At 36.9% G+C, this 22,979-nt stretch overlaps 1 protein-coding gene across 2 annotated transcripts in view; it reads right to left on the bottom strand.

Annotated features, from left to right (window-relative positions):
* The window catches only part of slc24a4b (solute carrier family 24 member 4b), a 193,228-nt gene that overhangs the window by 22,344 nt on the left and 147,905 nt on the right, over positions 1-22,979 (bottom strand). Inside the window, exons 6-10 of one of the 2 annotated variants that reach the window (XM_015351228.2) lie at positions 20,494-20,597; positions 9,813-9,887; positions 3,565-3,590; positions 3,380-3,433; positions 2,967-3,112 (exon numbers count right to left, since the gene is read on the bottom strand). In XM_015351228.2, coding sequence (XP_015206714.1) covers positions 2,967-3,112; positions 3,380-3,433; positions 3,565-3,590; positions 9,813-9,887; positions 20,494-20,597 — 405 coding nt within the window. The remainder of the gene's footprint in view (positions 1-2,966; positions 3,113-3,379; positions 3,434-3,564; positions 3,591-9,812; positions 9,888-20,493; positions 20,598-22,979) is intronic. The other variant, XM_006632714.3, reaches the window with a different exon arrangement.

Here is a 22,979-nt window from a genome sequence, read left to right as displayed (position 1 = left end):
TTTGCAAACTGAAACAGGTTTTCCTCTTGTATTTTCTGTACTTTGATCAATCCATTTTTCCTTCACTTCTATCAAGCTTTTCTGTCTGCTAAAGAGAAGGATCCCCACAACAGGATGCTACTGCCACCAAATTAAATGTGCAACATTGATGTGCCATATTGGATGTGCATTAAATGTAATGCTTGGCATTTAGACCAAAAAGTTCCAGTTTTTGCCACATTTTTGCAGGATCACTCATGTACTTTGTTACTAAGTCGTTTACAAAGAGTGGGTTTTCCATTGTGCCACACAAGCCAGCTTTGTGAAGAGATCAGGATTTTGTTGACTGATACACATTTTCTTCCATCTCAACCATTCATACATGGACCGCACAACTGTGTGGTTCTTCAAAATAAGTTTGTGCACATAAATACATTTAGATTTTCCACAGCAAGGTGTTTACTGTACACAATTCTGCATTCATAAGTTGTCCATTTTTCTTTTTAATATTAATGATATATTTATTTGATTTTTGCTTTGAATGTGCAAAGTAGGATGTGTTCAGTATATACAGTAACAAATAGTTATTGCTACGTTAAGGTGTTATGACTGCAAGCTTTTAAACAACTAACTGTGAAAACTGGGGCGGGTTATAATTTCTTTGCAAGTCTCTTTTTCCCATTGAGCCTATCTGGGATCAAATAGCGAGACATTTGGCACCAACCCAAAAATGTTTGTGACTCGGGCAAGCTAGAAGTCCCTGTCAATGAAGCACAGTGAAGCGAGATTGTGTGTGCAGGCTTGTGAACAGAATGTGAGAATTTGGTCAGATTTTGGTGTTCATACTGTACACGGTGCATTGTGTATTTCTTGGACTAGAGTTGCTTTATCTAGTCTTTTGTAATGGTTAACATTGTTATTTGGTAATGTTTCTGTTACTTTTGATATACAGTATACTCCTGTAGATGTATTGTATGGCAAAGTGTCTTCCTGGAATCAAATGTTAGTTAGGTAAACAGGTGGAGAGAATAATATCCCTAAATTATTGTGAGCAGTTTTTTTTGCTGCAAAGTTCTTCCCTTAGGTAAGCCTTCTGGCTTAAACTTGACTGTCTCTTCCACATTATTTTATAGTCTTTGATTACCATTCTCCTCAGCTACATGAATAATAACAAAAATATTTTCCTTGAATGTTTATGCAAAATAAGAAATACCCAGTGTAACAGTGACCAAGATTACATTACTGATTATATGACATTTGTAAAAAAATGTAAACAAATATAAATATTTGTCTGTGAAAATTATTCCATACCATATAGCATTGTTCAGATCTTATTTAGGCAGGCAAATGCACTGTATTTCCCTCTGAATAGAAAGGTGAAATACAGCATAAAGAAGAAATAGCCCCAGATTAGGAAATTTGTTTGGCATAACAAAGGGGATATACACTTATGAATGTTCATAATCTTATTCTCATCTCTGAGAAGCTGAATGTTTTTGAATAAATAATGTATACAGTATATTCTAATTAAATGGTACATTATGTTTGAAGTCTACTTCAATACACAGAAAATTAGATGAATTGCAGAAGTCTTATAAATGGACCAGCACAACAACTACAACTCTCTGCAGTGGAAACAAATAAGGACCTTCATCTTTGAATACCCTGCAAACTCTACAGTGTCTTGCATGAGAGTTAACACAGTCTAGAGGAGCTATGAGTCTCTCCTTTGTGTCACCCCAAGACTCACGGCACCCAAGCAATTCCCTGCTTGGAATAGCTGGACTAGCTGTTACACTGAAAGCCCTAGTTGACCTGCCCACCTGCCCTTGAAGAATCCTTACAACATACGGTAATGGATATGGCTTGAACTGAAGACTTCTGGGCCATTGAGGATCAATGCAAAAGAGCATCTTAACTGTCTGAATCACTAAGGAGTCCCCATATTTTAAACAGAAAAAGTTTGAAATTTGTTTCACTGTGATTAACGGGTCTCCTCTCAAGCACTGTTATCAGAATCTGTGGCCTCTACTGTGCCCTATGGTCCCATTTGTTATTTTCATTAATTAATAACCCATAATGCAACAGGCAGCAGAAAGGACAAAGCCTTTCCACCATTTTCCTTCTATAATTTCCAATAATTCCAAAACAGCATGATGTACGCTGAAAATCACACAGTGCCTTATTAAAAATGATCTGTACATACTTAAATTGTTTATCAGTTAAATGCCTCAACTTTAAATACTTTGTACTCAAAAGAGAAACACTAAATATATTGTACTGGTAAGATTTTTAATAAGAACAGAATTTAGCCAATTCTTCTTTATGTACAGGAATGAACAACTCACCTCTGCTTCATGGTCCTCCTTTCCCTTCTAGCGTTAAGGAGAAAGAACTGGTTTTATTTAAATGTCCTTCAAAGGAGTACCAGAAAGAGTGGAACTAATTTTATACTTCTTTTGAAAAATGTGGAATTTTAAGGGAAGTTTTGAAAGATATTCAAGCTATTTTTCTATCAAAAGCAAGTTATTCGTGGCATATTAAGAAACCCAAAACAGTTTGAAGGTACAGTAGTAACAATTTACCTTACCCTGTGTTATCACACCAAACAATAGAAAATGAAATGTATCCAGCAGTATAAAGCAGTCTAACGGGAATCATCCTAAAAATAAAACAACTAACACCTGGCATAATTATTGTGTTTGCCTTCACTTTTTGTTAATCATATTCTAATAATAAATTAGGTGACCCGCTGCTGAGAGCAGAAACTGTGGTGCAATTTCCTAAGCTCATGCTGCTGGATAAATTTCACCACATGTACAGTACCTCCTCAAACATGAAAACTTACACAGCCTTGCTTCTGGAATGCCAATTTCCCACAACACTATCCTCCTCCACTCTACAACCTTAAAGCCCTTGTAGCTGTGCCAACAGCTAATTGAGAATTTGTCTGACGAACAAAAATCAGCCTGTCTGATTAACCTTACCTTGCCTCAGCAATGGCACTGATGGGTCATCCCACCTAATGTCATAACAAGTATTACCATCCTCCAGTTCGCTGCTCATTGTGTTACCATTGGCTAAATTCTTGTCCACTTTGCCTGTGAAGTAATTCTGCATACTTGTGTTAAATCTGCATGAGAAATAATAAAAAAACAGGAATTTAACTCCTTCCCATGCCAAAGACTTCTATCAGGCTGTTCAAAAAGTGTCTGCTAAATCTCTTGAAGGTTAAGTCCATGGCCTGAAATAGTGTCTTGTTTACAATCTATCGTGCTCTTTTCCAAACACCTCAACCTTCTTCTGTCCATCCTTGAGACATCAATATGAAAAGCAGGTTGCAAAGGTCTGGACTCATCTAGCTTTAAACTGACATTTAGAGGAAAGTAAAACAACTCACTTCATGATCATGATGTAGCCAGCATACATGATGATGAGAATAAGGCTCTCCCACCTGGTAAAAAAAAAGATCATGTCAAACAAGTGCTGTTGAGAATGCAGAAAAAATAAATAACAGCTTGGGGACCCTTCAAAAAAGATTGTACGGTGGGCCTTGGTTATCAAATAAAAAAAACAGTGACTTACCAGACTATTTTGTCATCATAAATGAACTAGAAAAGAAACAGAAATCCAACATTAGAATTTGAGTGGACACTCTGAAATGACAGACTCCTTTAAGTGATGAAGATACATCTCTATTTCCCATTTATTTCTCTCGAATGAGGCAAAATTAAAAAACAACAGCTCAGTAACATTGTTAAAATGATTTTTTTTAAATATGAGACGCATAGTAAGCATTCACCTGCATGTACACAACAGTACCTCTAGCCACTTAAGTAATTTTGACTGTGTATGTAAACTGTAGCCAAAGGTGCTTCACTGTGAATGTGGTCATTGTGATACAGTTTTAGTCAAATTTATATTTAAAGAATGATGTGTGCCATTAATTAATTACCCTTTCTGAACATTTTTTATTTAGGGCTTGAAACAGGATTGCGCTGTGAAATGAACAAATAATCTTTAACTTAATGACACAAGCAACTTAAATTACAGAAACTAACATTGATGATAAAATAAAAGTGACCAATTCAGACAGGATGGCTTCACAGAAAGGCCAATACATCTGGGAAATAACTTTAACTTACAGTATAACAGAGAAGAGCACACAACAGCTGAGGGAGGAGTGGAGAGGCATGCTCATTGTGGCAGCTTCATGTGGGCATAAAGGAGAAACCCTGAAGATTTTCCTTTTTATATAAAAAACTACTAATGAATAGTCCAGAAACAATTTTATAAAGTGTCATAATATACAATGAACAAATAAAATCCAAGAAAAGAAGCACCACCTCGGTGGGCTGTGAGTTTCATTCTACGAATTCTACAAAGGCACCCTATGAATCTGATGTTTCACTTTTCCTCATTTCACGAGTAGGGGTGTTTTCATAGCATTACTTCCATACCTGCCCAAACAGCATCCTAAAACGTCAGAAGTCAACACATGTTCCCTCTGCATTGCTACAAATTTTTCTTGAAGACTTTTTAAACGGAAGTAGATTTAATAGTATCCAAGCCTATTCTTCAACCTTGATTTTTTCTAATTTTCCCCCACAGGGAGCATACTCTATAATCAGCTCAACATACTGTATGATCTTTGCCTAACCACAATCTACATAATGATGCTATGTCATTTCAGTTATTTTTTATTACAGCAGCTGGCAGTGGATTGAATTCACCAGTGGTATGTCGAATGGCAAGCTGTTACAGCTGCTGTCACAGAGAGCTCCAACATGCCTGGCAGCCCTCTTTGTTATGTGTCACTGTTTGCTGCCTTCTTCAGTGCTGACACCCAGGGAATATAGGATGGTAATGAACAATAATACAGAAATATCCCAAGAAGGGCTCTCTTAGGAGATCTGGAAGAAAGCTAGAATAGTTGCGATTACCCCAAAAGTTGGGGGAAGTCTCGCAGGTCTACAGAGAAAGCATTCAGCTGAGTCTCCCAACAGTTAAAGTAAGCTCAAAGACAGCACACATAAACTGTGAGACAGTTTGGGCTTCTTCAGGCTCTGACACTTTATTATATAATAAACCTGAACAAACTTGCTTACTGCTGTTATCTACACTCATCAGAGCATGGAATGCCAGAGTTAACACAATCAGCAAAAGGGCTTTCTCATAGTCTTGCGTATTCCTCAGGCATTACAAAACAAAAGCAGTAAGTGTTTAAGAAGACATTTAAGTGGTAAGATATAGCTCAGTCTACTGTTATTAGATTTAAAGAAAATCCCCAAGGAATCGGATCTTTTCATGGCCTACTGTTTTGGCTGATTCAAAATTAAAGAAACAACATGCCAAACTGAAATCATTTTAGCATCATTTGTCAGTGGACGTATTTGGTTCAGCAACATGCTAACACAACATTATTATTAAGGCACTTAACATGAAATGTAGCCTGCCTCCCAAAAATGTTCTTTATTATGGAATTACTGAAACAAAAGCTATCCACGTTTGACCTCTGTTGCAGCTTTTATCAACAGCATGTACTGAATAAGACGTTCACTCCTCGCAAAGGTAGAGCTCTGTCATCAAGACTTAACAGTCCCCGTAGTAAAAGCAGTATCTAAATATAGGTATATCTAAATATACAGAGGGAAAACAGCATTAATAAATCACAGAATATTTCACAGTGACATCCATCACCCCTCACTAAGTAAAGACAGGTCTTTGAGTGATGAAGTTTAGTAAACATCATCTTCCTGTACAGGTCTTCAGCCCCTCTACAGAGACTAACAGTACAGTATTGTCCATCTTCTATATTGTTTCTTTGTACCATAGATTTTTTTTTTAAATATTGTATTTGTTAGGTTTTGTCTTTTGCCATTTTCCATCCACAGTGCTAGGAATCTGGGAGACAACTCAAGGAGCATAGACGTGCTTTATCACTGATGTCTCCCTGCTGACTTGAGATCACTACCAGTTTGAGACTGGTGACAACTGGATTTATAGTTTAGTTTTCTTTGAATATATGTTGTTTTATTTTGTCAGGTTTGTTTTGTATGACACATTCCAGCTGTAAACTGTTTTCATGTTTCTTGAAAATTGGTCAGAAATAAAATATTTTGTTGTTATTATTTTTTTCTTATTCTGCAGGAGTTACACTTTGTTAACATGCACTTTACAGACCTATATCAGTCCTTACTGCAGTGATACTCCTTTCTGGACAAGCTGCTGTCCGCCATCCAGAGAGCTCTCAGAAGAGTTAGACAGCATTTTACACACTTACTGAAGCCACCCCACAGGTAACATCTCCTACCACTGCCCGAGAGAAATGGTTTCCAGCCCGTCCTAGACCGAAGAGGGGGCAGAACACATTCCCTAAAAGGATGAGGCGTGTTAACGGCTTAATCTGGCTGGATGACTGGTTTACCTCGAAACACCTCCAACACATCCTGTAAATTGAAGTGATCATGCCTCTCTCATTACAGATACAGTACATGTGCTGCCATTTGTCTCTATTTCCCTCCTTACAATTTCTCTAAATGTGTGCATGTGGTTGTGGTATCACTGAGAATAAGAGGGATCTGAGTTGTAAACTTACTAACCTATTAACTGATTTGTGGAGAGTTCTGATAATTAGTACAGAGGTACAGCTTTAGAGATGTTAAGATAGAGTTCAAATCTAAAGCATTTTGAGAAAAGCACCATCATTCCCCACTCAAACAATGACTACTCTTGATTCTGTGTCAAGAGCTCAGTCAGTGGAAGCCTACCTCTCTAAATGTAATGTTTTTTCCATTATTTTGTTTCATTCATGACTCACAATGACACATTCAAGTGATTGTGACCATTGCATAAGCAATAAATCACCTCATTAATGAGAGAGCTGATTGGGTCCAGGTGTTGAGTTAAAAATCAAGAAAAAGGAAAAAGTACCCATTAACCTTACTTATCAAGAAAACAGTGCCTTTGTGGAATCAGTATTTTGAACACTAGACAATGAGCCAGGTCCTAGTCAGCCAGGAATCAAGGTTTTATGTGGACCATCCTGATGGATGCCAGACATGCAGAATGATATGCTAATTGTTATGTACAACAAACCAGTGGATGGGGAGATCTAAGCAGAACAGTATTAGCAGGAGTGTGAAGTTGCTACAGAATTTCACAAGACAGCATCTGTACTCTGGTGAAAAGCATGTATCACAGATGTGCAGCTTGTACTGCTTTCAGCGATGGACACATCTACTCCTAGGCTTTGACATTCACAGTAAACCCCCGTTTATTGCAAAAGATAATCAGCATTATGAATTTACATGAAAAGATCCACTAAATAAAATGTAAGTGCAGATGTACGGTACAAAATTTCCTGATAACTTTAGATGTTTATTGTAATTATAAGTTATATATTTCTTCTGACACTCATTATAGAAAATTGTGCAAATTGTGCAAGTTCAAGTTAGAGCATGTCCATCCACTGACCTGGAAGCAGCTCCAAAACAGGATAACCTCTAACATCTGAATGATTATTGTTTTCCTCAAACCTTATTGGTCTTTGTAATCCAGGATAACTTCTATCATCAATCCTATATTATAGTCAAATTTGAAAGGTACTACAGTACAGTCTCGATTATCTGACATTCCGTTATATCTGACATAGCAATCAACATGCCATATACATATATGCTATGTACTGTACTGTATGCATGCACATGCATAATATTTTGTCTATCCTATGCTGCTTTGTCTCTCAATGCATCAAATACTACCTATTGACGTAGGTTTGCTTGTTCGTTTGCGCTTGTATACTGTATATAATTTTATTATTTGAGAAACATGACAAGTGCGAAGAGAAAGAAAGTAGTTCTTTCAATGGAACAAAGGCTTGAAGCATTAAAAATACTAGACAAATGTGAGTCCATGCAAAAAATTGCATCTGAATTTGGTGTGGGATGAGCTACAGTTGGTGACTGAAAGAGAAAAAGAAATTAGATAGAAAAGTAGTCTTCTGATCGGGCCTCAATTGAAAGTCATGAGGGACAGAAAAACTATGAAGAAATGTGAATATGAAAAGGTCAGTGAAGCTTTGCTCTTGTGGTTCATGCAGCAAAGGGATAAGGCCATGACTAACACAGGTCCAATACTTCAAGAGAAAGCTCTGATTTACAGTAGATTAATAAACCAGATTTATACTTATATTATTCATACAGTTTCCACATTATCCAACATTTTTAATTATCCGACATACTATCGGTGCCATTAAGGTCGGATAATCGGGACTCTACTGTATTTACCTTGAAAAAGTAATGTGTTCTTGTATTCTTTTAGATCAAAGAAGACAGTATCAGAAATCATCTACTGACCTGGTTAAGCTGTCTGAATTCAGTACCAGATATTACTGGGATGTTGTAATCTTGATAGAAAGACTTAATCCACGTTGACTAACTAAGGTAAATAAAATGCTCTGTGCAGCCGCTTGCCTTGAACTTGTTCCTATTTTTCTGTTGTGACCATTAGTTACAATCGTATTTAATGAACCACTGAGATCTGGTATTGTGCCACCATCACTCAAACATCTGTAATAGTTCCTGAAATACTGAAATGACACCTTGCAATGCTGCCTAATTATGGGCCTATTTTGAATCTTTCTGGTAAAAGTTCAAACATGCATGAAACATCTCAACTTGCGAGATCATGAAACAAGAAATAAGATCATCAAACACTTACCTCAACTTTAAATTGCTGATATACTGTAGTATTGAAACATCTCTGGTGAAAGTGACTAATGATCCCCTTAGACTTTGTTGGACCTTAGTGACACCTATATCACTGTGAACCACAGAAATCTCTTAAATCAATTACAGACTTATGCTAGTATCTCTAGAGTTGCTCTTTGTTCATTTGGTTCCCATCCTTCTGATCAAAAACTGTGCAACAGGATGTACAGCCTCAGACCTCTTTGGTTACTTTTGGAGTCCCACAAGGTTCAGTTTTGGGCCTTCTTAATCATCATCTAAATGCGCTCTTCCACTGTTACATTCATGAGACTCAGATTTGCTTAAAGACTTGTACAAATCTGGGAATCTCCACTCTTAGAATGAGTGTCTATCCAACATTCAAATATGAATACGGCAAACATTTTCACAGTTAAACAGCAATAAGGCAGAGGGAATGTTATTTGTGCGCCTGCACAAATTGCATTACATAAAACACTTAAGCCTGATCAATGCTGGTTTAGAGATAAGAACAGCTAAACAAGGGATTCATTTTAGTGTTTTTCTATCCTAGTATTATTTTTGAAAGTGAAGTCAGAAGTGGTGCAGGGTTCTTTTATCAAGCAATTTACAACCAGTCAGATACTGAGAAACTGGTTCATGCCTTTTTCTCCACATTGTATTACTTTAATTCACTGCTTTCTGGCTGTTTCAAGAGTACTATCATCAGGCTTCATAATGTTCAGAATACAACTTCTTGCATCAGCTCCCTTTAAAATTTATAATTGATTTTGAAGCAATTACATACTCTGGCTCCATGCCAACTCAAAGATTTATTAATCTATTACACTATACCCTGATAGCTTCCTTCATTCAATGCTGCTTTGCTGATTTTCTTTATTACAAAGTGTCATATGTTTGCTACAGTTATGAACTTTCTGCAGTAGAGGAACCTTTAAAGAATCCCAATCTTTGTTTCCAGAAAACATTTTCCAAAAAATACATTTCTTCTATTTTCCAGTTTTAATAACTATACATCTTTTGAAATTAGGGCCCTTCCAGCTTGAAATGCACTGCAAAAAATATTAATTCCTTTTCCATGGTAAGAGTCGTCACAAAACTTACCAGAATGAGAGCCACCACTGATAAGGTGTAGTAGATGGAATCCCGAAACACAGGCCACCAGGTGAGTATCACGACCTGGAAGAGATATTATAGATGTAGACTTAATGAGACAATGGGACAGAGACAAACTATGGCCTTTGTTGTTCATAATAAGATGTTGAAACTTTTCTGTTTACTGTTTACATTTACAATGTAATGCTTCTTAGTTTCTCCCATCAGTCCCTTATTCAGTGCTCTCTGCAGTGGCCTAATATTACTCTATAGAATCTTAAAGTCAGATTCTAACTTCACAAATAAAAATTGGGGCCTGATTTATTATGTGCAAAGTGTGTAATACATACAGTGTTCTTTTTACATCTATGTGAATTTAATCTTTCCTTTTAAATTTTGAGAAATGAAGTGACAGCTCCCACTTGACAATTCATTATGTTGCTCTTGCTGCATGATGTGTACACATTCAAACACAATATTATGTACTGTATGCTCTGTGTTAGAAGTATGCTTGACCAAAGCCACCTTGAATGAAACACAAATATTTGCAGTTTGGAATTGATTTCTGCTATTTAGGGTTACCTAGGACTTCCTTAATGCATGTTGCATGAATAACGTTAAGTTATTTTTTCAGAGTTGTTTTGAATGTCCCATTTGTCTTCTGGGTTTTTAAGGATTTATTTCTGCCTAGATAAATCAGGAACTGGCATGGTGTTTTTTTTTTGGAAATCTGAAATTATGTTAGTTGTTTTAACAAATATGCAAAAAAGTAAGTATTGTAGAGAAGCCGTCATGAAACCTGTGTGAAATTCAGCCTGTGTGCTAAATACGCATACATCCAATTGATAGGAAATAGCCCTGTCTGGAGTTACTGTAGCAGTCTATGAATAACATCTCCTTTTCCTAAATACAACAGTTAGAATACAATACATTCAAAGCCCTGAACTTTTGAAGACTTTAAGTACTTCTTGTACCAATAACATTTCTGTTTCTTCTGTGTTAATAGTATTTAAATGAGAATTGTTACTCTTTTTACAGCATAAGGCATGTTGATAATTTATTCTGTGGTCAACATCTGAGCAAAATAATAATTTAATCCATTGGCTACTTCACTTTATTATTTAGAACTTTCCCTTGATTACCTCAGAGATACTTTACTTCATCCTGTGCTGTTCTTTTACAACTAGAACACTGAAAAACTACATTTTATTCTAAATTGCAATATGCTTTTCTGACTTTCTCTTGGCCATTCTTGGGTTTGTGATATTTCCTTTCAGTTTTTGTGGACATGAATCTTCTTTTACCCATTAAAGTTTTCAGTCTGAGCAGTCACATTTTGATTAAAAGTCACATGACTTTCACTATCCAATTAAATTCAGGGTCACAATGGCCCAGGAAGTGAGGAAACGGTTCTGGGCCATCACGTCCATTACAGGGCACACACAGACACAAACACCCACACACTCACACCACTGCCAAGTTTTTACAGAAGCCAGTTAACCTACAACCATGCCTTTGGACTGTGGGAGGAAAGTGGAATACTAGGATGAAACCAACATATGAAGGGGACAACATAGAGTACAAACTCTAAGCAAGAACCACCCCAGGAATTAAACCCAGGACCTCAGTCCTATGAGGAAGAAATCAGAAATTCTAACCACTGCATCACAATGCCAAGTTCTTGATTAAAAATATTCAATATAAAAATATGCATACATAATTTGCAAATCATCGGAAGGGGGTGAATATTTTTGCAAGGCACTGTACAGTACATGACATATCCCGGAGACAAGATAAGGAATATATTTTGGCCACAAACATGGTTTAACATAATGTGCTAAAAATTGTCTTGGTAGTATACAGCCCTATTTTATTTTAACATATTGCTGCTAATACAAATAGGCATCATGAAAGAATGTATACAGTACATCAGGAGCAGCAATAATGGAAATGCTGGGTCCCATAAATCATGTGGCTGAAGGACTGCATTTTAATGTACATATCAACAGAGACATATACTATACTGTATAGGTATGCAAGAAGTCACAGCTCAGTCCAGTTAGTTTATTTGGCCCCTGGAAAACCAAGTATAGAGAAACCAATGTTCTCTTCTGCACTCTGAAATACAGCCATTTATGAGTGCTACTTATACATAGCTGTGACAACAAACAACCATTTGGCTCATCATGTAAAAACAGAAATGTGGTGTGACTTGTGGAATGAATATAGTTGAAGATAAGTACTAAAATGCAAGCCCTACAAAAATGTGTAGTGGTTCACAAATATACTTTCTTCAAGAGCCTTAGAAAGATAAATAAAGATCTTTTATAGGCATGAGTCAGAACAGGTGGTCTGCTTTTGAACATAATTCTGCTGCAGATGGAAATCTCACTGCTCAAGAGTTAAGCTGACCATTTTGGGATGCATGCTGTACTCCTATGGTCAGAGTAGCAGCACTGTTGAATCACTTAATCCTTCAATATGATAATGCTCTTTCTCACACTAGCTCTTTCAAGCTGTCCTCTGTGTGGTTTAACAGATCCCTACCAAACAGTCCTGTCTTATATACAATATATATGAATGGAAACCTGAAAAAATGAGAACATAGACTAAGAAAGGGTATAAATCCGATCTTAATCTTTTACTAGCATAATGATCAATTCCATCTCATCCTTTCTTAAATGATCCCACAGGCAGATTCAACTACTGTACATGACTAGGGATTTTATTCTAGACACCCACAATCCTTGGTTTCCTGTTTAGGTCTTGAATGCTCCTATATAAGAGCTTGTTTACTAGACATTCATGTGATACTTTAGAAAAAGTCCAAATATATTGTTACATGTTATTAAGTTATTTCCTTGAATTGGTGCTGAATTCCTTCTAGTATGCCATTTAATTTGATGTGCTTTATATTTGATTCTTATAATTTTTTCAAAACTTTTGACATCTTAACTAAATCTGATTCAACTGTAATATTTCTGGCTCTGTTTTGTCCCCATTTTAGGAATCAGGATTGTATTTGCAATTTTCTAATTAGTGGTCACATTCCCTGCCCTAAGTGTCATTTGACATTCTAATCTGTGATGAGTAACATACTTTATTTGTGAGTATATGTGGATAAATACAATCAGGTGCAAGAAATCTGTCTGTTTGAAGCTCTCCTTAATCCCATTACAATCTCATCCTCTGATTTACTGAACTGAGTGGAACTGTCTCAGTGTTATTTATCAACTCCTTCATGAACATTTGTGTAAAATAATCATAGAAGACTTCTGCCTTTACCAGCTTGTCTTCTAGAATAGATCCCTTTGAATTTCTGAGAGAATTTGCTTTTTTTAGTTTGTGATCCTGTGCTTTGGAAATTGGATTAGAATTAGTTTTGTTTTCCAACGAATATGACTTTTATAAATAATATTAGCTCTTCTGCACTGTCACAGTTACAGTCCTACTCTTACACAATGGACACACATTGGAAGACATCATTGAGCAAAAGGTTAATCTAACTTACTCATTCTTTTTTCTGTCATATCGAACTGTATGATAAAAACATGAGATGGTGCTAAAATAGTAGAAATGTGGTTCTTAATGTTTTAGCTCTCTTTTGCCCCAGGAAGACAAAAAGCTCAATCATTGATTCGTCATGTTGTTGCTTAGTGAACAAATTAGCTCCCAGTCAGATCTTTTAATAATTTTCCATATTTTATTTGACTAAATTATACTAAAATGATATTAGCATATTAAAAAACTGTAAACATACTGTAATAATTATGTGGTAATCATCCGCACAAATCTAGAATAAGAAATCATTTAACAATTTGGAACATTTTGGAACATTTTGGGAAAAGTTTTTTCAAAATTCATAATTGTATATTTCATGCACTGCCTACAAAGAGCAGTAAAGCGTTTATGAGCTAGAAGGGCTAAAGAAAAGCAAGTGTATTATTAAGGTTGGCAAATGTATCTTCTCAACAGTCTACGTGAAGACTTTGAATTGAATCACTTCTCTTCTCACCACAGCAGCACATTAAAATAGATGCAAATGACACTAGAACTGTATGCTAAGGATAATTACACAAGTAACAAAGGACAAATAACTATTTGGGATTCTCTGGACTCCTAGGAACCTACAAGTCAAAGGGTTTCTATTTTGAGAAGATCATTTGCATTTGCATCTAAACTTGTCATTTAACAGATGCTTTTATTCAAAGCAAATTCTTCCCAGTCACTTAATGTAACTTCAGGGTGGTGCGGTAGCTTTGTGGCTAAGGATCTGCACCTGTGGCTGGAAGGTTGCCAGTTTGTATCCCGTGGCCAGCAGAGGAATCCTACTCCGTTTGGCCCCTGAGCAAGGCCCTTAACCCCAACTGCTCCAGGGGCGCCGTATAAATGTCTGATTCTGCGCTCTGACCCCAAGCTTCTATCTCTGTCTGTGTGTCTGAGTGTCTCATGGAGTGAAAGTTGGGGTATGTGGAATAAAGTGATCTTATTTTCACTCACTTTTAACATGGCTATCTCAGAAAGCCAGCATTAGCCTTCACACACTACATGTGACCACTGAACCTTGACAGGTTGCTCAATCTCAGCTACAGCAGTCTAACAAGGCTTGCTGAAAGTCATGAGTAAGACAGTGTATAAACATGAAGCTCTCAAATTTGTGGCACAGAAATGATTTCTCGCGGTTTGTGTGGAGATATGGACCCCTTAGGCAGGTTGCTGTTGATATATGCATACAGCTCCTTATTATTACAAACTGTGCTTTTCAGAAACATGGAAAATCTTGTTAGAGGTTAACAGTGCACATTGTAGCCCAATACGGACACTACCTGTGGTTAGCTGTGTAGAGTGTGCGAGGATGTGATGGTGGTTGATTTTGACCACTCTGCGTTACTGACAAGTGTTGTAAAAGACTGAAAATTCAGCCCATTTTTGTTAATGCTGTTTGTAGTGTCTGTGTTATTTCTCTGTGCTATCCATGTGTGCTTTGTATTCCTGTATGGATAGGATGGATGGCAGGAGGTGTCAGGTCCCTTGCCTTATGACAAAATGTTGGCATTGCCCTATGCTGGTGTTTTTTATTGTTGCTGTAGACAATGCATCTAATAAAGGCATTTTCTGGTCTGTTTTTTTGCTAATACTGTGCAGGTTAAACAAATTGATCACAAAACAGAACGCGTAATTTTCTTTTACTGCAACCACTGACACAGAACTGGAGTATTTAGTTTATGCATTAAAAACTAGTCTAGTTGCATGGACATTATTAGTATACAGCATACATTATATTTCACCCAAGTTATGTATTTAGACCTAATTTACAGCTTGTTACTTATATATGGAAAGTTTATTTTGAAATTCTGCAGAGGCATTTACAGGGAAAAAACTGCATGTGATGAATACAGCTTACTTAAAGATTACAAGGTTGGTATGTTTCACTTCTAGAACACCAAAAACAGGCCCCTCAATTCCAGTTTAGAAAGTGGTATGCAAGCACTTTTTAAAATCTATCATGAATGCAACTGAAAGGTTTTTTTCATACATACACAGCCAATACCCTCACATGCTCCAGAACTGCAAGGCATTCAATCTTACTAGTTCCCATAAAAAAAATCTTAAAAAAGGTAATCACTAAAGTATCTTTGAGGAAATATAATCAAGGACACTCAATGAGTAAAGGCTCCCTCTGAGAACAGGCCATGAATTTGCAGCCGAGTTATGTCATTAGCCAATGAGACTCCTCAAGTGGTCAACAAACAAGGGTAGGTTTAAGATGGGTCAGTCACAGTGCTCACATTCCTCAACTGACCCTCTTTTTTAACCCTCAGATGCAATGGAGCTTGCAGACATGATAGTGGAGCAGATTGGAGGAGCCTGTCTAATGTTTCTCAGGATGCTGCACATTGGTGGTGGAGGGGAGTCCACATTACCTGTAAAGTGCTTTGAGTGGAGTGTCCAGAAAAGCGCTATATAAGTGTAAGCAATTATTATTATTATTATTATTCCCTTGAAGTACATAAGTCTTTGATATAAAGAAAATAAATTGTTATTCTAGTTTGGGTGTGTCCAGTAATATGCAAAAGTTTGGGTAACCCTGGTCAAATTACACATTTCACTGAATCTCTAAGTGAAAAGAAGTTAATGCTGCAGGTTTACAATTTTGCAGGGTACAAAGTTAAACATGACATATTCCTGTATATTTTAATACACAATTACTATTTATTTGTTGAATTTAACAAACTGAAAAAATAAATTTGAAACAGTAAAATATTTTGTACCCTGCAGTGTTTGTGTTAACAGTGGTTGTGTTAACTTCTTTTCACTTGGAGATTCTGTGAAAGATGCAATTTAACCAACTTTTGCATACAACTGTATATAATAATTAACAGGTGCTTCTAAGCTTGAGCATTTCCGCGAACTTTAGTTGAAGTTCTCTGGGCATGGGATTTTGACATGTTCCCCAAACCAAAAGGAATGAGTGGGAAACAAAAGAGAGCTGATCTATTTAAAACTATACATGGATACTTGTCAAAAACAGTTTCTGTACTTTTAAAAAGGGAATTTTAAAGATATGGAATAACTGATCAAGCCAGTTTGTAGAGATTAATTGAGATAATTAACATTTTCCTATGTTCTTGTTGAACAATCCTATTTTATCTCACTGTATTCAGCATTTGATGGACTTTGAACTTGGAACTTCAGAGCAATTTGTCAGTTACCTTTACAATGGTGAACAACTTCTTAGTGAAAAACAAAACTCCTACTGCACAAGTGCACTGTAATGGTGAATAATGCCCTGAATTAGGAGGAAGAATGAATTTTCAGTAGAGGGGTTATCTTGGGAAACAAACCATAATATAATGGCATCTTATTTTACAATGGGCAAACTTCTTTGAGAATAATATTTCAACTGGTTTCAACAGAGAATACAATCACTGTGACAGGAGTAGTTCAAGTTTAAATAATGAAAAGGGTTGTACAGTAGGTGGAGTCAAAATTGAGATTTTGTCTGAAACAGATACACAACAGAGCAATACTCAGTTATCTGACCAATTGGTAGAAGACAACTGGTTGGGCGACATAAAAAAACAGACAGAAGAGGCTTCAAGTTGGCCCTAAGCCTCTGATCTTAAGGAAGAGACCATAGCCTCTGTTATGTTGTGCAGCACAGGGAGAAACAACTGAATGATGAGCCCATGAAACATTTGGAGAATGATGGTTTTTGTGAGCATTTTTTTAACTTAATTGCCTAACAAACAAAATGTCAAAAGAGGACATTTTAGGGAGTATAGTAAGAATTTTGTTTTGTGTTTTGCTTTGCAGTTAGTAGCAATAAATAAAAGAGTATAGCGGCGAGGCTTATTAATAAGGCAGAATTAAGTGTTTCTGAGCTTCCCAAATGAGGCCCCATTTCTCTGTTCATCTCTGTGGTGCAGCCACAGAGAAACTATTCATGCAAGATGTTTTCTTTTGATAAGGACAGCTCCCAAAGGGGGATGCACTTAGCTAAGCCTGGCTATCATGATCAATGGTCATCCATTGGCGCCTATCTGTCTAGGGAGTGCCAGTTGGACATCTGGACTGCATTACTAAGTGTCAGGAGTAAGTGACTCATATCTCACCTTGATCAACCAATCAGGGACTGGTAGGGCCGAGTAACCCACGTGGGACTCTGATGCCCATGGAACTTTCAGCCAATCAATGAGCTGAAGTTCCTCCAGGTAAAAACAGGCAGCACAGAGAGCCTGGGAGATTCAACAAGATTCAGATTCAGTAAGATTCAGTAAGATTCTGAGGAGAATTCTAAAGGGAAATCAAAGGAGAATTCCAGGGCAGGACGGCCCAGGAGCAGAAGGCTCCCAAGGGCAGGACATTCTCGCAGCGTGCCTCCTGACCATCCTGAGACTCAGCCCGGACAACCACGGAACGGCCAGTGTGTCCGAGTGCCAGAACTTTCCTTTGTTCTAAGAGTCTAGAGTGGAGGTTGCCAAAGAGTAACCAGCAGCAGGCCTTGTGAACAGGTCGGAACTGTGGACAGCTGAATCACTATTCAGAACTAGCTCTTCATCAGGAATGAACCTGTCCTCTTCCTGACTTGCTGGGACCCACAGTCATCTTTTCTCCTGTGCACAAACTTTGCTAGTTAAAGCCAACACTAACTAGCCGGTCAGTGAGCATCAACAGCGCACCATCGCAAGCCGCACAGCACAGCCTGGCACCGAGCCAGAGACCGCGGATTGGACAGCAACAGCCTGCAACTGTTTCTTTGTGCCCGCAGGAGATCTGAATCCCCAAAGATTGGATGAGTATTCAACTTCAATGCATTACAGCTCGAGAATTCAATTGTTATCCCAACCAGTTGATATCAATTTAATTCCTAAGAGTTACGTACTTGTTTTGAGTATCTAATGTAGAAGTTGTAACCAAGTTCATTTATGAAACGGTCTTAATGAATGATATACTGAACGTATGTCCTCTTGATGTGTAACACTTCGTAACTGACTGAATATATATATTTTGTATTCTGATAACCCTCTCGATAAGATCTGTTAGGTTTATATGCATATTCTATGTATTAATAAATGTATCCTCGTGTATTAGTACCTGTGTGTGTGCGTTGTTTGAGTTATGTCGCATGGTTGGACTCTAAAGCCATCAAAAGAATCAACTTTGTGATTTACTGCTACAATTAATAATTGTCTCAGTAAATGCCCAAACCCTACAGAACTGGTGCCTTCAGAGAGCCACTATGATTACATATTTGGCGTCCCTGAACCGGTTTTCCCTACAAGAGCATTTACTTCTTTATCACTGTGAATGCATTTGTTTGTAAATCCAACTATAAAAAAGGATTCTCGTTATGACACTCCATTCCCGGGTGAGCCACAGAATATTATCAAAATCAATTCCTTTTCCAAACTTTTAGTAAACAGAAGAACCTAAAAGACTTCCCACTGACTGCTTAAATTAGATAAACCTTTTGTCTCATTACTTTCCTATGTCTACAGAACTCAAACTTAGCTATAGACTGTGAATGACATTGTATCAAACACTCCCACAATAAAAGTGACACCATGTTCTGCATATTTTAAATTGCATATGGTCCTCCTATCTGAATGAGTGCAGGTGTGAAATGCAAAAACAAGGTTAAAGGCTGGTACTAAGAATATTCAACTTCTTAAGAGCCAAAAACTGTCCTTACTAATACATCATTTTTTTGCAAATTGATGAAGATTTTAAAAGGACCAAAAAAAAAGAAGTTTGGTCACTTCTTTAAGCGTTTGGGCCCTAATTGTATTATTTCCTTTATCCAGTGATGGATGTTCCACTCTTCCTGGTGTGTATCCTGAAGCTCATTGCTAGTTTAATCACTTCACTCTTATAATGCCAAAGACTCTTGCTTGTGCTCTGTGCCATTTGTCCTGTTTTGTGTCTCTTCTGGTTATTCATCTTCGGAGTGGGTAATATTACAGGATTTATTGATGAGTTCTTGTGTTTGTTTAGTAATGAGAATAAAATCTACAAAGCCGTTGAGCATAAGCAGAGAGAAAGAACATGGCTACCTTAAGATTTTACCTTAAGCGTTATTAAACCCACTTAAGATAACACTGAGCTTCTCCAAATCATCTATAGTTTCTAGATAATTTTTTAATCACAGGCCCAAATTAACATCTATATTCACATGCAAGGAGGTTTGAAAAAATATAATCAGTTTTATTGACATACTACAATATACAGTATTATACATTTTTAATGCATTTTAAAAACAGAGTTGTTTCATAATAATAGAACACTTCAAGCACTGTCCTTGCCATTCATCTGTCTTTTTCTCAAGCTGTGATTACAGAAAAAATAAAAAAACAGCTTTTGTTTTGCTATGGGTAAATAACATTAAAGATTTTTTTTCAATGAGATAAAAGGCATAATTTGTGGTCCCATGTGTAACTTTTTTTCATAACTAGCAGTGCAAAACTAACAACAAACCCTTGTACTGGAGTCTTCTTGACCCTTTTACCTTTGTACAGTAGGTACTCTCTGCCTGCACTGAACACCATTCTGACCTACACAAGTACAGAAGCTTATGAACATATTTACTTCTGACCTGAGTAGCCTCTCATTTGTTTTAATTTTTTACCTTCTTTAACCTTTGACAAGAAGCTCATTGAAACAAGTATAGTTTCCTCCATTTCCACTTCCTAATATGCTATACTAATACACTACGTACTGTATAAGCTACACTATATACAGTACTCATTCTGAGATAGGTTAATAATCCAACAAAGTACACAGGTTGCAAAACCCATTTGAGTCTTTATTGCCTCTCGGTACATGAGAACAAGGACTTGGTGGTACTTGAACTGCAATGCCACTATCAGAGATACAAGTTCAATAAAATTTCTCTTCCTGTTTTATTTGAGGTCTTACAAGCATGCTTTTCTTGAGTGTCATGGGGCAACCAAGCACAATATCTTGTCAGTGTGTCACCATTATGTTTTATCAGTTGTGGCAGGATGCTTATCTTCTGGAATTGACAGTGTACAGGAAGGAGTTAAATGTAAATGGTAAATATTTTCAAGAAGCATGGTACAGTATATGCTGCTAAGAGAATAAAGCTTCCTGAAAAAACAACCATAAAAGCATCACTCTGGAGGGCAAAAATAAAAATGAAAAGCGAGCAAAAAGAAAAGTTACATACCTGCCCTGCAAAGATTCCACAGACACCAATTATGCACAAGATGTTGAATACTGCTGAGCCAACAATAGTTCCAACGCCCACATCCCCATGGGTGATGAAGACACCTGGAGAATCGGAGACAAAATGAATTACCTTATCCAGTCCACAACTGGCAGGACTTATGATATGCAATGAAGACTGACATTTTCAAAATATTAGCAGACATTAATTATTCAGCACTGCCTGCAGAAAACACTGTTCCCTTCAGTAAGTATGAAAAGCACCTTTGTTCATTTAAATCATTGCTCACTGGAGAGAAAAGATTTTGTGTATGTATGCAAGAATAATATATTCCAGTAGAGAATGTACAGTATAATATTCAGTATGTGTTGGCGTAGATTGCACAAACTCATACAAATGTATACATACAGATAATAAAATATTAATTTCTGCTAAAATTCTTAATGCTGAGCAGTAGTTTTTTAAGTACTTCAAGGCGGTCTGAATATAATGCAATGAAGTCAATGATTTTAAAAAATAGCTTGCTGTATTTTCCCTGAATCACATTATCCCCATCGAAAGTGATTTCACATACTATCCTCATTGAAAGAGATTTCATAGTCCCAAATTAACTGATTAATATAACCACACACATATATAATTAATAAGAAGTCTTTTAATTAGTACCTTATTCCATTTGAACAGTTTTATTATATGAATTCTAGGCAGAGCTCTTAGCTTATATGAAAAGGATTACTTGTATCTGAACAGCTCAGTTTGTACCATAAAAGATGCACAAAAACGTTTTGTGAGAAACCAAGGACAAACAAAGATGAAAAAGACTACTTGTTAGGTAAGGCCTCTATGGCAGTTCTGCACCATGTTTGGACAGGGCTTCCATGGACAAATTGCAAAGAAACGTAAACTGCTGAGAAAGCATTGCTGTGGAGTCTCTATTTGATACACCTGTAATTTAACAGTTTCCAAATTCTTTATGTTGTTTCCAGCTCTTAATGTGCCTATTTGAAGTATTTCAGATTTTTGTGTTGTTCTTCATGGGAGGTTGACTTATGTACTGTAAGTAACATTAATAGCTGATGTTTAAAGTCACTTAGGACTGCATGTGGGCTGCTTGCTAAAATATTTTGCAAGCTGTACAGTATACCAAATGATTTGACACTGAGATCTAAAAACAGTTTTTGAATGTGTTTTTTACTTAAAATCCAGTAACTCAAAAACATCTACATGTTAAAGGTGATATAAAGTTACCTCTGAGGTTTTGTGAGTCACATATGCAGTGATGCTTTCAAACATTCAGTATATTTTGATGTCTGTTTAAAAAAAATAAGATCAACTGACTTCATGTGCTTCAAACACCAGGTCATGATTTCTAGTTTTTATTATATAAACTAAACATCAGTAATAACAAAGATCTTCATATCTCCTTCAAACAAAACAATTTTCTATGAAAAACTGAAAAGGTCCAAATGCCCATTTTCTATTGTTTGGTCAAACTAGAATAACGAAGCCTGCTCTCATCAGATATCAGATGCTAAGCAAGCCTGGGTCTAGTTGGTGCCAAGATGACAGACTTCAAGTAAAACCAGATTGCTACTGTAATGGTGTTGGTCGACCAGTAGATGGTACTCTTCTCTCGGGAATAACATTTTTAAACCAACTCACCACTATGGTGACAGGGGACACTTCATATCCTACAAATAAGCCAAGTTCCTGCCTATTTGATCTTTAAAAATCCTATGGTATTGTCTGTAGGATAATTCAATCTTGTTAATACCCCTACAGCTTATAAAACCTGGTGTCCTGCCTAAAGTCTACATTGAGTTTGCAGAACGGGCCTCTTAAAGTAATTTTAAATTTATCCGCAGTGGGACTTCTGAGTGTCACCCTAGTGGGTGATTCAGCGGTGAATGGAATGAATCCACTCCTGTACATAAAGCATGTTGGAAAGACAAGCTCTGAACAGATGTACAGTAAGAAACATCTGGGGGACTTATTTTGATACTGAGATCTGTTTTGATGCACAAATAAAATCCATTTGTAAAGTCTCTTGTCTCTTTGTCTTTGTCTCTCAGAAACATTGCCTGCAGTCTTTCCCTGACATCATGTCAGCTGGATTACTGCAAGAGTCTTTACAGTGGTCTCCCTACTGTACCTGCTCCCTAAACAAACTTGGTCTAAAATTCAGCTACCTGACTTCTCATGCGTTCAAGGCTCTGTGACCACATCACCCCAATTCTGAAATGTCTTCATAGGCTGCCCATTAGCCAGATCGTTCATCTAAAAATTGGCACTTTTAACTTTTAAAGCCCTATGCACCAAATCCATGCAATACTTAGCATCTCTTACTATTTCCTATGTACCAAGCAGGGCTTTACGCTCTGCTGAGACACACTATTTATTTGTACCTCCTAATAGGTAAAAGCATCTCTGGGTGCTCGCTTTCAGCCGCCTTGCTCTGGATAACTCTGGATCTCACTCCCTGCTAA

Source organism: Lepisosteus oculatus, chromosome 8, assembly GCF_040954835.1.
Source record: "Lepisosteus oculatus isolate fLepOcu1 chromosome 8, fLepOcu1.hap2, whole genome shotgun sequence".
Classification (NCBI taxonomy): Eukaryota; Metazoa; Chordata; class Actinopteri; order Semionotiformes; family Lepisosteidae; genus Lepisosteus; species Lepisosteus oculatus.
The sequence above is the reverse complement of the archived record's forward strand: the minus strand, read 5'-3'. Positions and strand labels throughout refer to the sequence as shown.